This window comes from Aythya ferina (assembly GCF_964211825.1).
Source record: "Aythya ferina genome assembly, chromosome: 2".
Classification (NCBI taxonomy): domain Eukaryota; kingdom Metazoa; phylum Chordata; class Aves; order Anseriformes; family Anatidae; genus Aythya; species Aythya ferina.
In genome coordinates this window covers 101,012,062-101,024,636 of record NC_140297.1, presented here as the reverse complement: position 1 = coordinate 101,024,636, position 12,575 = coordinate 101,012,062, and the positions used below count along the sequence as shown (strand labels likewise).

The window sequence follows — 12,575 nt, the reverse complement described above, 5'->3', positions numbered from 1 at the left end:
TAATCCTGAAAACCCACTTCAAATAAATATTTTAACTAGTATAATTTATCCACATGTGACTTTTTGGATCAAGCCAATAATTTATTTTCATATATTCAGGATACATTCATAAACAAATGTTTTTCACAATAATGATGAAAGAATACAAGCTATGCTTGAAATTCAGTAAGTTCTCTTCATAAACATATGAATAAATAATATTGCTAGTAACACTATTATTAGTAGTAATGAATATTTGGAAGAACACTTAGATTAACAAAATTTTGTCAAAGAATAAATTTAAAATCTTTGTTGCAGAACAAGCTCGGAAGAAGGGTATTCAGTGTTACAAAATACTGTGTTAACCAGTTTCATGCTCAGTAAACCTTGATAATTTCAAGCATCCTCAGAAATTAAGGAAAACTCCACTATGGAGGCAAGAATATGATATTGCCAACCATTAAGGTAAAAGAAAAATGTTCAATCTCACAAAATTATTGAGCAGATTAATAGCTTTCCCACAACACAGACACTACCATCTTTTTGCTCACTCAAAAGTCACTGGCAAAAAATTCTGTTTCACTGAAATTTTGATCATCCTGATGTGTAAGAGCATTCTGAGCCTAAAAATGACTATGGAACAATTTTGCCTTTGACATAAAAAATTTGAAAACCCTGGAAAGATAAAGCTTAATGTTTTCCAGTAATTTTATTTTTAAATAAAAATAAATAAATAATTAAAAAAAAAAAAAAAAAAAAAAAAAAAAAACAGACCTTGTTATTCCTTACTCTAAGATTCACAAATATATTATAATGATGTCTAGTATCTTTACATATTCAAGGTACCCATATCAACTCTCACTGCTCAAAATCTGATGACAGAAATAGCATCCCCCAGATTTACTGTTACTATATGTAAAACAAGCCAACTAAAATAAAAAACAACACAATTTCTCAATTTTTACTGTGTACATCTGTGATTCTTTTTAAAATAAGCTTATGATAGCATTTAACATTTATGAAACAGGAGCAAATGTACTTCTATTCTGTAAATTTGCTAATGTAAAAATTAAACATGAAAGATATAAGAAACATTCTGTTTTCTTGAGTTCCACTCTGGTGGTCTCTTTACAATTGAATCCCTACCCTTCTTTTCATCCACTTCTGTATATACAAAATTGAAATAATCAATAGAATTGAAATATTTAGTGCATCTCCTTTTATATTTATATAACAACAGTTTTACTTTTTCACCCCTTTCCTCAAAAATGTGTCTTTTATTTTTTATGTTAAATATATCAGCAAACATATTTTTGTCTGAAAAAACTTCCAGAATATTTTAACTCAATTCTACTCATTACCATACCATCTCCCTAATGCTATTTAACTTGTCTGTCCTCATATCACTGTACTATAGCAAAGAAAATAAGGCCAGGGAAGTAATACATGACTTGCTCATGATGCCAAAAAAGATGTTAAGCAAAGTAAATTTAATCAAGGTTTTCTCCTACCATCTCCCAATCTCTTAAACATGTTATTTTGCTGAATACTTTAAAGTCACTTTCACATCTTGCAGATAAGACATTCTTGAGATAAAGTAGCTGCTCTTGTTCTGTGCCATATTACAAGGAAGGAAAAAAATAATAATAATTGAAGGACGAAAAAACAATCATTTATTTATAAAACTTCTATGCAATTTGTTTTTCTTGCTGATATTTTGAATTAGCAGTTGTGAAACTATCTACAGCAAACACTTCAGGAAAAGGCAAAACATCCATTTACATGTCTTTAGCTTTTATTAGTTTACCACTTCCTCTAAATGTCATCTGTTTCCAACTCTCTTCTACACAACTGAATATTTGAGGTTTTTGAGCTAGTAACAAAAGATCTGTTTGCATACCACCTGACACTAGCTTTCAGCTAATTAAACAGTTTCTCTATGAATGCTTTATAAAAATCCTTTATTTAATGGGAAAGAAAGAGCTAACTGAATCTTTAGGAACAGAGAGGGGAGTAGCTGCAGTAGAAGACTTAAAAGCAATATGGGATTAGTCATAAATAAATCTTTTTCCAGGTCTGAGGAAACATGTTCTGTAGCAGAAAGCTATCTTTGGGTAGATTAATGCAATGTATATTCTTCTGTGCAGCTGCTAGTTCTTTTAGGGAAGCCAGTACTATCTGTAACTGTAGTGGGTTTACGTGGCAATGTTTTGGTAGCAGGGAGCCATAGGGGTGGTTTCTGTGAGAAAGATCTAGAAGCTGCCCCATGTTTGGGAAGGGCCCCATTGTTTTCCAGATCTGAGCCAATAAGCGATGTTGTTTGCGCCTCTGTGAGAGCATATTTAAGACAGGGAAAAAACGCTGCGCCACACAGCAGCCAGGAGTGGGAAACAGCCTGCAAGTGCCAAGGTCAGTGTAGAAGGAGGGGGAGAGGTGCTCCAGGCGCCGGAGCAGAAGTCCTCTGCGGCCTGTGGTGAGGACCATGGTGAAGCAGGATGTCCCCCTGCAGCCCATGGAGTACCACGGTGGAGCAGGGTTCCACGCTGCAGCCCGTGGAGGAGACCACGGTGGAGCAGGTGGCCCTGCACCGACGGAGGCTGCCGCCTATGGAAGACCCCTGCCGGAGCAGATTCCGGGCCGGACCTGTAGCCTGTGGAGAGGAGACCACGCAGGAGCAGGTGACCCGGCAGGAGCTGCTGCCCGTAGGGGAGCCAGGTTGGAGCAGTTTTCTCCTGACAGATGGACCCCGTGGTACGGACCCATATCTGGAGCAGTTCTGAAAGAGCTGCTGCCTGTGGGAAGCCCACGCCGGATCAGTTCATCAAGGACTGCATCCCTTGGGTGGGACCCCACAGCACAGGGGACGAGAGTGACCGAGAAGGAGCGGCAGAGAAGAAGTGCTGTAGACTGACCATAACCCCCATTCCCCCATTCCCCTGCGCCGCTCGGGGGGAGGAGGTGGAAGAGGGTGGATGGGGGGAAGGTGCTTTTGTTTTTTTTTTTTCCTTTGTTTTCTCACTTCTCTCGCTTGTTAGTTGTAGGCAATAAATCTTACTATCTCCTTATGCCGAGTCTGTTTTGCCCGTTACAATAATTTTTGCGTGATTTTCTCGTCCTTATCTCAATCCTTGAGCCCTTTTCACATATTTTCTCCCCATTCCTTTTTGAGGAGGGGGAGTGAGAGAGCGGCTGTGGTGGAGCTCGGCTGCCCACTCGAGCAGACATTACTGACGTTACCACGACAGTAACATTGCCACCTGTCTCTACCTGCATTGTAGCTCCTGCACGAGTCTCCCAACATTAAAACAAAAACAAACAAACAAACAAACAAACATAGTAAACTATGAAATGACCAGTCACAATCCACTCTACTGGAACCATGAATAGGAGCATCCAAGAAAATTATGCATACAGTAGAATATTTTGAATTTTATTCTTCTTGGTCTCTTACAGGATTAATAACCATATTTGAATTTAAAGACCTTGTTTTCTATGGAACTGAGAAACAGGACATGACAACACAAAAAAGCTTACAGTCATTTTGTCTTGAGACTAGCATACTGATTTCCTATTGGACAAGATCTTCAAAAGTATTTTGTACTGTTCTATAAAACGTAAAGTTTTATCATAAATTAGTACAGTAATTATACTAATGTGATCATACCAATTAAAGACAATACATAAGTAATTCCAAGAGACAAATATAATTTCAGGCTCCTTATCTATGAATATTCACTAAAATCCATGCTTTTACTGCATGTTGCCCTTCAAGAGAAAAAAACAAACAAACAAAACAAAACAAAAAAACCCTGCTCCTCCCTCTAAAAAGAAAAAAAAAATAAAGTTGTATTTCTAGTATTTAATATGGCTTACTGTTGCTTTGCATATGTTCTTTCTGTTGTTTCAAGATACTGTTGGCAGAGCAGCATACCTCAATACTGTTTTTATCACAGTGTGAAAAACACCAGATGTACAAAATTAAAGTTCAAGTTAATCAAAATATTGCTTGACAAAGCAAATAATTGAATTGCACTTTCAATGCAATGTGGTAGACAATAATTAACATGCAGCATCTTCAACGTTTGAATACAACTTCCAATTTCCGTTTAAACATCATAGAATGCTGTCTACACATTTTTTAATGGTACCCCTGATAATAATATATTCTGTTTTTAATCATATTCCACGTTGCAGGAAATGAAGCTTGCAATTTTCCCAGGTGCTTACCAAATTACTACTGCAAGCTAATTCTCATCCCCCAAGTTAAGAGTTTCAACACTGTGCCCATTAACAGCTTGCTTATGTTCTTCCTGTATAACAGAAGGTAAGTTAATATGTTCTTCAATTATATTCAGTTTGTGCATTTATAGCACCCTGTGGGCAGCACTAAGAAGGCTGTAAATGTACTTATACTGCTTTTTTTAATGCTCTACTGTATTACAGGAGAGAGAGAGAAAGAACCTGTATCATTTTATCAAGTGAATTGATAAGGAACTCAAGTTCACTGTATCGATTCAAGAGGGCTGCTAAAGTATAACACTTTCTTAACTTGCTACAAAAAGTGCTTGTCCAAAATTGATCTTTATATATGTTTCCTCTTCTTCACATATGTACACAAGTGCATACATTATTAAGCCTGTATTTTTTGGCTTTAATAAAATGTGCATCAAATGCATTTTCAAGTGTTGTAGATGCCTGATCCTAAATTAAAATGGTAGACATATTGCACAATTGCTTCTTCTAACTACATTTATTCACCTAACTGAAGAGTGTCCTAAAAGAAGGACACTAAAAGAAGGACACTTCTATTTTCTCCTTGTTTGTTTATTTTATTGTAGGCCAGACTGAAGATTCATTAAATAAGTACACACTTGCACTCAGAATTTTATTTTTTTAATTTCTTATTTCCAATGCTATACTCACCTACTAATGGTTCACTAAGTGAATGCATACCAATATTTTGTATTTTATGATTTTGTCTTTTTTTGTTGTTGTTGTTTATTTATTAGTTTAATGTTAACTACTTTCCTTGTTGTTCTACAGGGAAATTTTCTAGAAGTTTTGGAAAACAAGCAAACAAAAAATCATAAACAAAAAATACAAATCCATGTAAAAATAAAATTAGATTTAAAAAAGGCCAGAGCACCTTGGGAAGAAATATAAACCTCTCCTGTTTGCATTTCCTATAGTTAGGAAAAAATTAAAAAAAAAAAAAAAAAAAACCTCAAGGATTATATAACATCTTTTCAACTAACATATTTTGAAAAATATTTCCTCTCAATTTTCTTTCAAATAGTTTTTATTATATAGAATTTTGAAGTGATGGATTTCATTGTTGGTAATATTTAGATTTCAGAAAAAAAATGTATATTGAGACAATGTAATATTTCCCTTTATCCTTGTAATTTTACCAAGTTTACCATTAATAGTTTACCATAAAAAATAAAATAAAATAAAATAAAATAAAATAAATAAAATAAAATAAAATAAAATAAAATAAAATAAAATAAAATAAATAATAAAATGAACAGACAAAAACAAAAACTTTGTCTCAGAAAGAGTGCAATGCTCATGTATGTGTCAGATTATACCAGGAATTATATATGCCAATGTTATTCTTTTTTTAAGAAAAATAATGTTTTTGAGCAACAGTCTGCCTTGGGTAAGGATTAGCTCTTTTTCGGTATATTTCCTTCACTTGTGAAAATTACATATACATAAGGTACTGGGTCTGGTTATGTGGTTAACTTTCACTATAGCAGCCCATATAGTATGCTCCGCACTTGTAGCTAGAACAGCTGATATCACACCAATGCTTTGTCTATTGCTGAGCAATGTTGACAGAGCATCAAGACTGTCTCCAAAGTGTGCAAAAGACAGTAGGATGGGGGTAGGCAAGATGTGGGGAGGGAACATTGCCATTTACTCTTGTTATGAAAACATCTGTCCAACAGAACAACCAATGCATACTGAGGCCCAGCCTCAGTGGATGTGGACATGGACAAATACGTGGACAAATTTCACTTGTTGATGGGAACTGGAGGATAATTTTTTTTATGTCTTTTTGCTTCCATGGAGCCTTTTTTTTTTTTTTTTCTTTTTTTTTTTTTTTTTTGGTTTGGTTTGTTTTATTTTGTTTTCATTGTTTGTTTTGTTTTGTTTTGTTTGTTTCCACTCTTTTTTTTTCTTTTTTTCCTCTTTATGAAATTATCCTTAACTCAAACTGTGAACCTTTTTTTCTGCTGTTTTTTTTTTTTTTTTTTTTTCATCTAATTCTCTTCCCCTCATCCCTTGAGGAGGGAGTATGAGAGAGTGGTGTAGTGGGGTTTAGTTAGCCATTGATGTGAAACTGTGATATAATCAATTCATGATTCTTTTCAGTTGTCATGTCTTGGGGAGTCTGTTCATGAAGTTTTTGTTTGACCAAATTGCTATCAAATTGCTTTTGTGTACTCACTTCGTCCTTGAGTTGGAAGCCTAAGTGTCTACAAAAAAATAACGTGTTTTCACCACTGAATCAGCACATAAACTCATTAAAATTATTTGTAGCAAGTTTTCTTTTTAACTTCTTGTCCCAAGTTTATAATAGTAATTTTATGTAATAGTAATTTTATTTTTTTTTCTTGACTACAGACATCCTAAATCACTGAAAATTAAAGCAAATATGAAGTAAACACATTGTGGACTTCCTGATATAACAACCTTTCTGATATAACGACCTGTGTGCCTTCAAGTCAACCAGAGGTAAAACAGCAGCTACTACCTTTGCCAGGTCAGGACAAAGAAATGGAAAATATCAGGACTGGCCTCCACCATAAATCCAAGTAACTCCCTTTCATGAGCTTCTGTGCTATCATCTTGTATTTTCTTACCCCATCTTTAAAGATACTGTAAATTACTTATAAAAATGTACAGAATAGTAGAAATTAAAAAAAAAAAAAAAAAAAAAAAAAAGAATCTCTCTGATTCATGATGTTAATTACAGGTATTCACTAAAGATGAATTTCACAACAAATAGTTCTGGTTCTCAAAAGAACAAAAGCTCAAAACACACAATGCCACACATGCCAATGCTACATATTTTAATTTATTCTCAGTTTTCCATGTCCTTACTGAATGATGATACAGAATGTTTTGTAATAGTTTCAGTTTAATAAATACCAATGAAATTAAAGTGAATCAGTCAAAGTAGCTGAATGTGAAAAGCAGTGTTGGTTTAAATTCCTTTTACTGAAATCAAATTCCAAGCTCAAATGCATGCATGAGGTCTATATTGAACCCCAAAATATTCAGAAGTCCATCATTCACAAACAGTCAAAGCATAAAAGCAAAATGCATTTAGACACTATAACAGCTAAAAATAAATTTTATAAAAATAACTATATGTCAATTTCTACTTATTTTTATTTGTTAAAGAGTAACTTTTGTAAGTATTAAAATAGCAGTGTGAGACATACATAATTTGTTTATTGTTCTTCAATGTTTGTTGTATGTTTCTCTCATGCGTTCAGGGAAGAAGATTTATCCCATGGGATTTGTTGCCAAAAAAGGAATTTTTTTAAACTAACAATATGGAGGGAAAATGGTGTATTATTCTCACACTCAGTAGTAAGTTATGTCACTTACTGCTTATACTAATTAAATTCAGAAGTTAGCCTCCTCATTTATTTTGTTGTACTGTCCTTATAGAGACAATGGAAACAAACAAACAAGCAAACAAACAAACAAAAAAAAAAAAAAACTAAGCATCATAAATAACTACTCAGAATATGAAAGTTACTTCTACATTTAGACTAGCCCTCTGTAGAGAATCTAGCTTCACTATTCTTATTTATTTATTTATTTAATAAAATAAAATAAAATAAAATAAAATAAAATAAAATAAAATAAAATAAAATAAAATAAAATAAAATAAAATAAAATAAAATAAAATAAAATAAAATAAAAAGCCTTAGGTTGTAAATCAATGCAATGACTCAAACACAAGACAGCCTTGTCTTATATAGATGGAATGGTGGGTGGGTGGGTGTGCCTCCCCAAAAGACATTGTGGTTACTGTGCTGCTACGTTCCTTGGGGAAGATTTAATAGTACTATCCAAAAGTCTGGATGATGCAGCCACAGTCAATAAGTCACAGCTAAAAATTGGAAGCTGGCAGCCTTCACTGCCAGATTCATTTGCCTCCATAACCTCTTTGGGCATTCTGAATACAAATTGTGCCAAAAGATTCCAAGCTGCAAAGACACCAGGTACAGGTCTGAGTAAATCCCATTGGTTCAGGAGAACCTGCAGTTTGAATTACCAGCTGGCAGAGTTCTTACTTTCACAATGCTTTAAATTCAGAAGTATGGAAATAGAAGGACGGAAGGATGGACGGACGGACGGACGCAAGGAAAGAAGGAAGGAAGGAAGGAAGGAAGGAAGGAAGGAAGGAAGGAAGGAAGGAAGGAAGGAAGGAAGGAAGGAAGGAAGGAAGGAAGGAAGGAAGGAAGGAAGGAAGGAAGGAAGGAAAAAGTTTTTAAAATAAATTATTAAAATGTGTTCAATGTTGTTGACAAATTCTCACCAACACTAGGAGAAAATAAGGTTATGTTCCTGAAATATTCAATAACAGAGAAGGAGAAAGAAAATAAAATTTTATTTCTCCCATGAAGAAAGGCTGAGAGAGCTGGGGCTGTTCAGCCTAAAGAAGAGAAGGCTCTGGGGTGACCTTATTGTGACTTATCAGTACTTAAAGGGGGCTTATAAAAAAGATGGAGAAGAACTTTTTGCTCAATCAGGTAATGGCAGGTCAAGGGGGAATGATTTTAAATTAAAAGATGAGAAGTTTAGATTAGAGGTTAAGAAGAAATTCTTCACTCAGAGGTGGTTAGGCACTGGACCAGGTTGCCCAGAGAGGTTCTGGATGTCCCACCCGTGGAAGTGTTCAAAACCAGGTTGTATGAGGCCCTGGGCAAACTGGTCTAGTGGGTGGCATCCCTGCCTATGGCAGGGGGTTTGGAACTATATAATCTTTAAGGTCCCTTCTAACCCAAGCCATTCTATCATTCCGTGATCCTATGATTCTATGATATGTAAAATATGGTTTGACTACCTCATGTAAGATATTGCAGTTCAATATTCTATAAATAGATTAAGAAACTCTCATCACTAATCTGCTGTGCCTGCACGGCAGTTGCTCTTTGAGCAGGTCAGCTGCTGACAATGGCAGAAACATTGAACTTAGAAGGGGTATAAAAAGCATATATTATGATATACTGCACAGAAGGGGTATAAAAAGCATATATTATGATATACTGCACAGAAGGAATGTTTCTTGGACATATACATGCAGCCCATTTGTCTTGTGGTCATCCAGAATAAATCAGATGAAAATATATGATCTATATATATGATCTATTTGTCAAATAAATCATCTACAGTAGGTCTTGTGTATATGCTATTCTGAATTGTATTGGAATGTTTTCTCATATGAAAAATTGACAGATAAGGTTATGATTATATGCAATTTCTTCTTTGCTCCCATACAGTGGTGACTGGCACAAGAGCTGTTATCTAGGGTATGAATAAAGAATATATACTTGTTGATTACGTGTTCAACCTCCTTAATAAATCTTACTGTGTGTGTGTGTGTGTATACACCCATACAGAAAAATAGGTTAATTCAAATACATAGCCTGAGATACCATTACTGATATATACTGGTATCATAGAATACTAGATAATCATAGAATTACTGATATATACAGGTATCATAGAATATCTGAGTTGGAAGAGACTCATAAAGATCATCAGGTCCAACTCCTAGGTCCCCAAAAGATGACCCAAACAAATCAGACTATGTGTCTGAGAGCATTGTCTAAACACTTCTTGAACTCTGGCAGGCTCTGTGCCATGACCACTTCCCTAGGGATATATAATTATTTCTCAGTAAAGCCTTCCAAGTAATGTTTTCAAACATTTAATGAAAGGGACAACTTAGAATTCAGCATTTCAGCTTTGCTCTAAGGTGTCCTAGTAAATCTCAACTGGCTCCTGTCAGAAGTGAAGACAGTGATAATAGCCTAGTATGCCTTAAGAGACTGATAATTGCCAATGTCAACCATATCCTCTGTAGTGGATGAAAGACTGAATGGTCTGGAGCACACAATACTGAATTTCCAATGGGTACTTTCTGGAATCTTTTATTGCCTGGGACAGATGTTTAACAAATTCATCACAGCCAGGAGCAGCAGTGGTCCTATGATCCTCGGAAAATTATATAAATGCTGGCTATTGATTTCATATCTTTTGATAGATCAAGGTCTTTAATATGTCTTTGACTATTACTACTGTCGCTGGTATCATAAGATTTCTAGCCTGGACACATACTTCAGCTCACATCTGCATCTCAGTCTCACACTGCATCTCAGTCTCTTATATCTTGATTGAGTATTGGATAGTAGAAGAGGAAAGAAGATAAACACTCTTGGCAGAATTTATATTGCCACCATGATTTAACCAATTTTTCCATTAAATAGCATTTATATTTCATCTAGACAAAGTATATGGAGGAAGCAGTGGCAGAGCTCTTACAATATAAAATAAATAGTTAACTTTTTTTTACAGCTGTATCTATCCAATCTTCAAAATTGTATTTTCAGATTTTCCATGTAATGGTTATGTCATATGATGAGATGTCGAAGACATAAGATTGTTAATGCTAATGTGGATATAATTTTGATGAATAGTTGAAATGCTTGTTCTACAAGCAAGTCAGCTCAGCTTGTAAGAACTACTAGAATAAACTTCCTTTCTCTGCCTTTTTCTTTGTACTACAGATATTCAAGATAGACAGTGCATTTTGATGTTTTATGAAGTAATTCAAAAGAAAGAGGGAAAGTGGAATAAAGGATAATTTTTAAATGATCTGTTAAATTTATACTTCTGAAGTATTATTTTTTTTTAATTAAGATCATTAACATTTTGTATAAGTTCATCATTTTTCCTTGTAACAATAATATAATGTGATTTTTTCACTGGAATGTATAGTACAATGCTAAATCATAAGCCAAGCAAAATGGAACACACAGGGAGAGAGAAGGGGAGACGCACAAACAGAGGTATTTCTTAATAACAGAAACCTAGCAAAAGAGGCATCAAATTTGTCAGCAGAACTGCAGATATGACTCTATCAATAATCCGTGGCACTTTTGTATTTCCCAGCTGAGGCCATTATACAGCTTTGGATGACAGCCTACTTCAACTTCATCATACAATCCACTGGGACAGAAACTCATAACTGGCTTTCAACATAGATCCTTCATATAAAGGGTAATAACTGCAGCCAGTCAGTGTAGTAAGATTATCAGAGAGTGTAACATTGAGCTGCAAAATGTGGGAAAGGAAGCCTGACAGAAACCTGACAAAATAACCTCAGCAGGATAACTCCCTTAAATATCAAGGGGAGAGGAGAGATATCAGAATGATCCCCACAGAACCCTCCCAGATACTGTTCTGCTGAAGCTTTTTCATTAAACTTGTCTTGACTGATCTTCAGACATTAGAGGAAATGTATACTTTATAAGCTTAGAATCTTAGAATAGTTTGGGTTGAAAGGGACCTTAAAGCTCACCTAACTCCAAACACCCTGCCATGGGCAGGGACACCTGCTAGGTCAGGTTGCTCAAAGCCCCATCCAGCCTGGCCTTGAACATTTCCAGTGATGGGGAATCCACAGCTTCTCTGGGCTATTTGTTTCAGTGCCTCACTAACCTCACTGTGAATAACTTCTCCCATTTATCTCATCTAAATTTATGCTTTTATAGTTTAAAACCATTACTCATCTTCCTGTCACTATAGTCCCTGACACAGTCCCCCTCCACAGCTTTCACGTAGGCCCCCTTTAGGAACTGGAAGGCGGCAATAAAGTCTCCCCTGAGCCATCCATATGACAGGATTCACCATTCTGTTTTCACAAATTCTATGTAAACATTTGTCAGAGACAGAAAAATTCATCTCCATTATCTGAGCTTCTTCAAAATTCACAGAAAACTTCATTCTACATTCATTTGAATATAGGCTCGGTCTCATATCCACATGAAGACTCAGTCAAGGGCCAAGTTTGTGCCATACTGCCCTGCACAATCAGAGATACTATAGTACAATTTACTATTTTATGGTAAAGCTTGTTGATATAGAGGTTTGAAAGAAACACCATGAAACAATTTTAACTTAAGTTTGCTATGAAAATATCTATGTGTATCTGCAGTTGGATCTAAAGAGATATTTCTGCAGCCTTCTAAGAACGAAACTTTAACAGACATGCAAACCTAGCATGGTTTTCATATAATGAGAATTATATAAAGGTTTGATTGAGAAAAAAAAAAGGTGTTTTATTTAAGGTCATTTTTACACAAATCTGATACATTCATATGCTTTTGTTAAATTGAACAACTATAATTTGTTTCGTATCATTTCAACAACATATTAAATTTCATCATTTTTATCACTTGTATATTTTGTATTTAGGCCCTGACATTTTCACATCAGCTGTTTCCCAGAAAGGATCTTATACCTTGTGATGATTTCCCTCACTGACAAGGCTTTTGTGTGAC

The 12,575-nt window shown here is 35.0% G+C and overlaps 1 protein-coding gene across 3 annotated transcripts; it reads left to right on the top strand.

The window, feature by feature from the left end:
• The first annotated feature begins 2,365 nt into the window (after positions 1-2,365).
• On the top strand, positions 2,366-7,484 carry LOC311432851 (uncharacterized protein). Of its 3 annotated transcripts, none has more exons than XM_084511386.1 (3): positions 2,366-2,730; positions 4,174-4,303; positions 6,613-7,484. In XM_084511386.1, exons 1-3 carry the CDS (start codon positions 2,475-2,477, stop codon positions 6,650-6,652), a joined length of 426 nt encoding a protein of 141 aa, XP_084367512.1. In that variant the 5' UTR covers positions 2,366-2,474; the 3' UTR covers positions 6,653-7,484. The 3 variants fall into 3 exon arrangements, with proteins under 3 accessions (XP_084367512.1, XP_084367513.1, XP_084367514.1); XM_084511387.1 differs by having other exon boundaries at positions 2,366-2,694; positions 6,613-7,483; XM_084511388.1 differs by having other exon boundaries at positions 2,367-2,657; positions 6,613-7,483.
• The last annotated feature ends 5,091 nt before the right edge of the window (positions 7,485-12,575 follow it).

Coding starts and splice junctions, on each gene's coding strand:
- LOC311432851 (XM_084511386.1), top strand. CDS start 2,475: ATGTCCCCCTGCAGCCCATGGAGTACCACGGTGGAGCAGGGTTCCACG. Junction 2,731..4,173: donor CCTGACAGATGGACCCCGTG/GTACGGACCCAT, acceptor TCCACGTTGCAG/GAAATGAAGCTTGCAATTTT. Junction 4,304..6,612: donor TTCTTCCTGTATAACAGAAG/GTAAGTTAATAT, acceptor TCTTGACTACAG/ACATCCTAAATCACTGAAAA.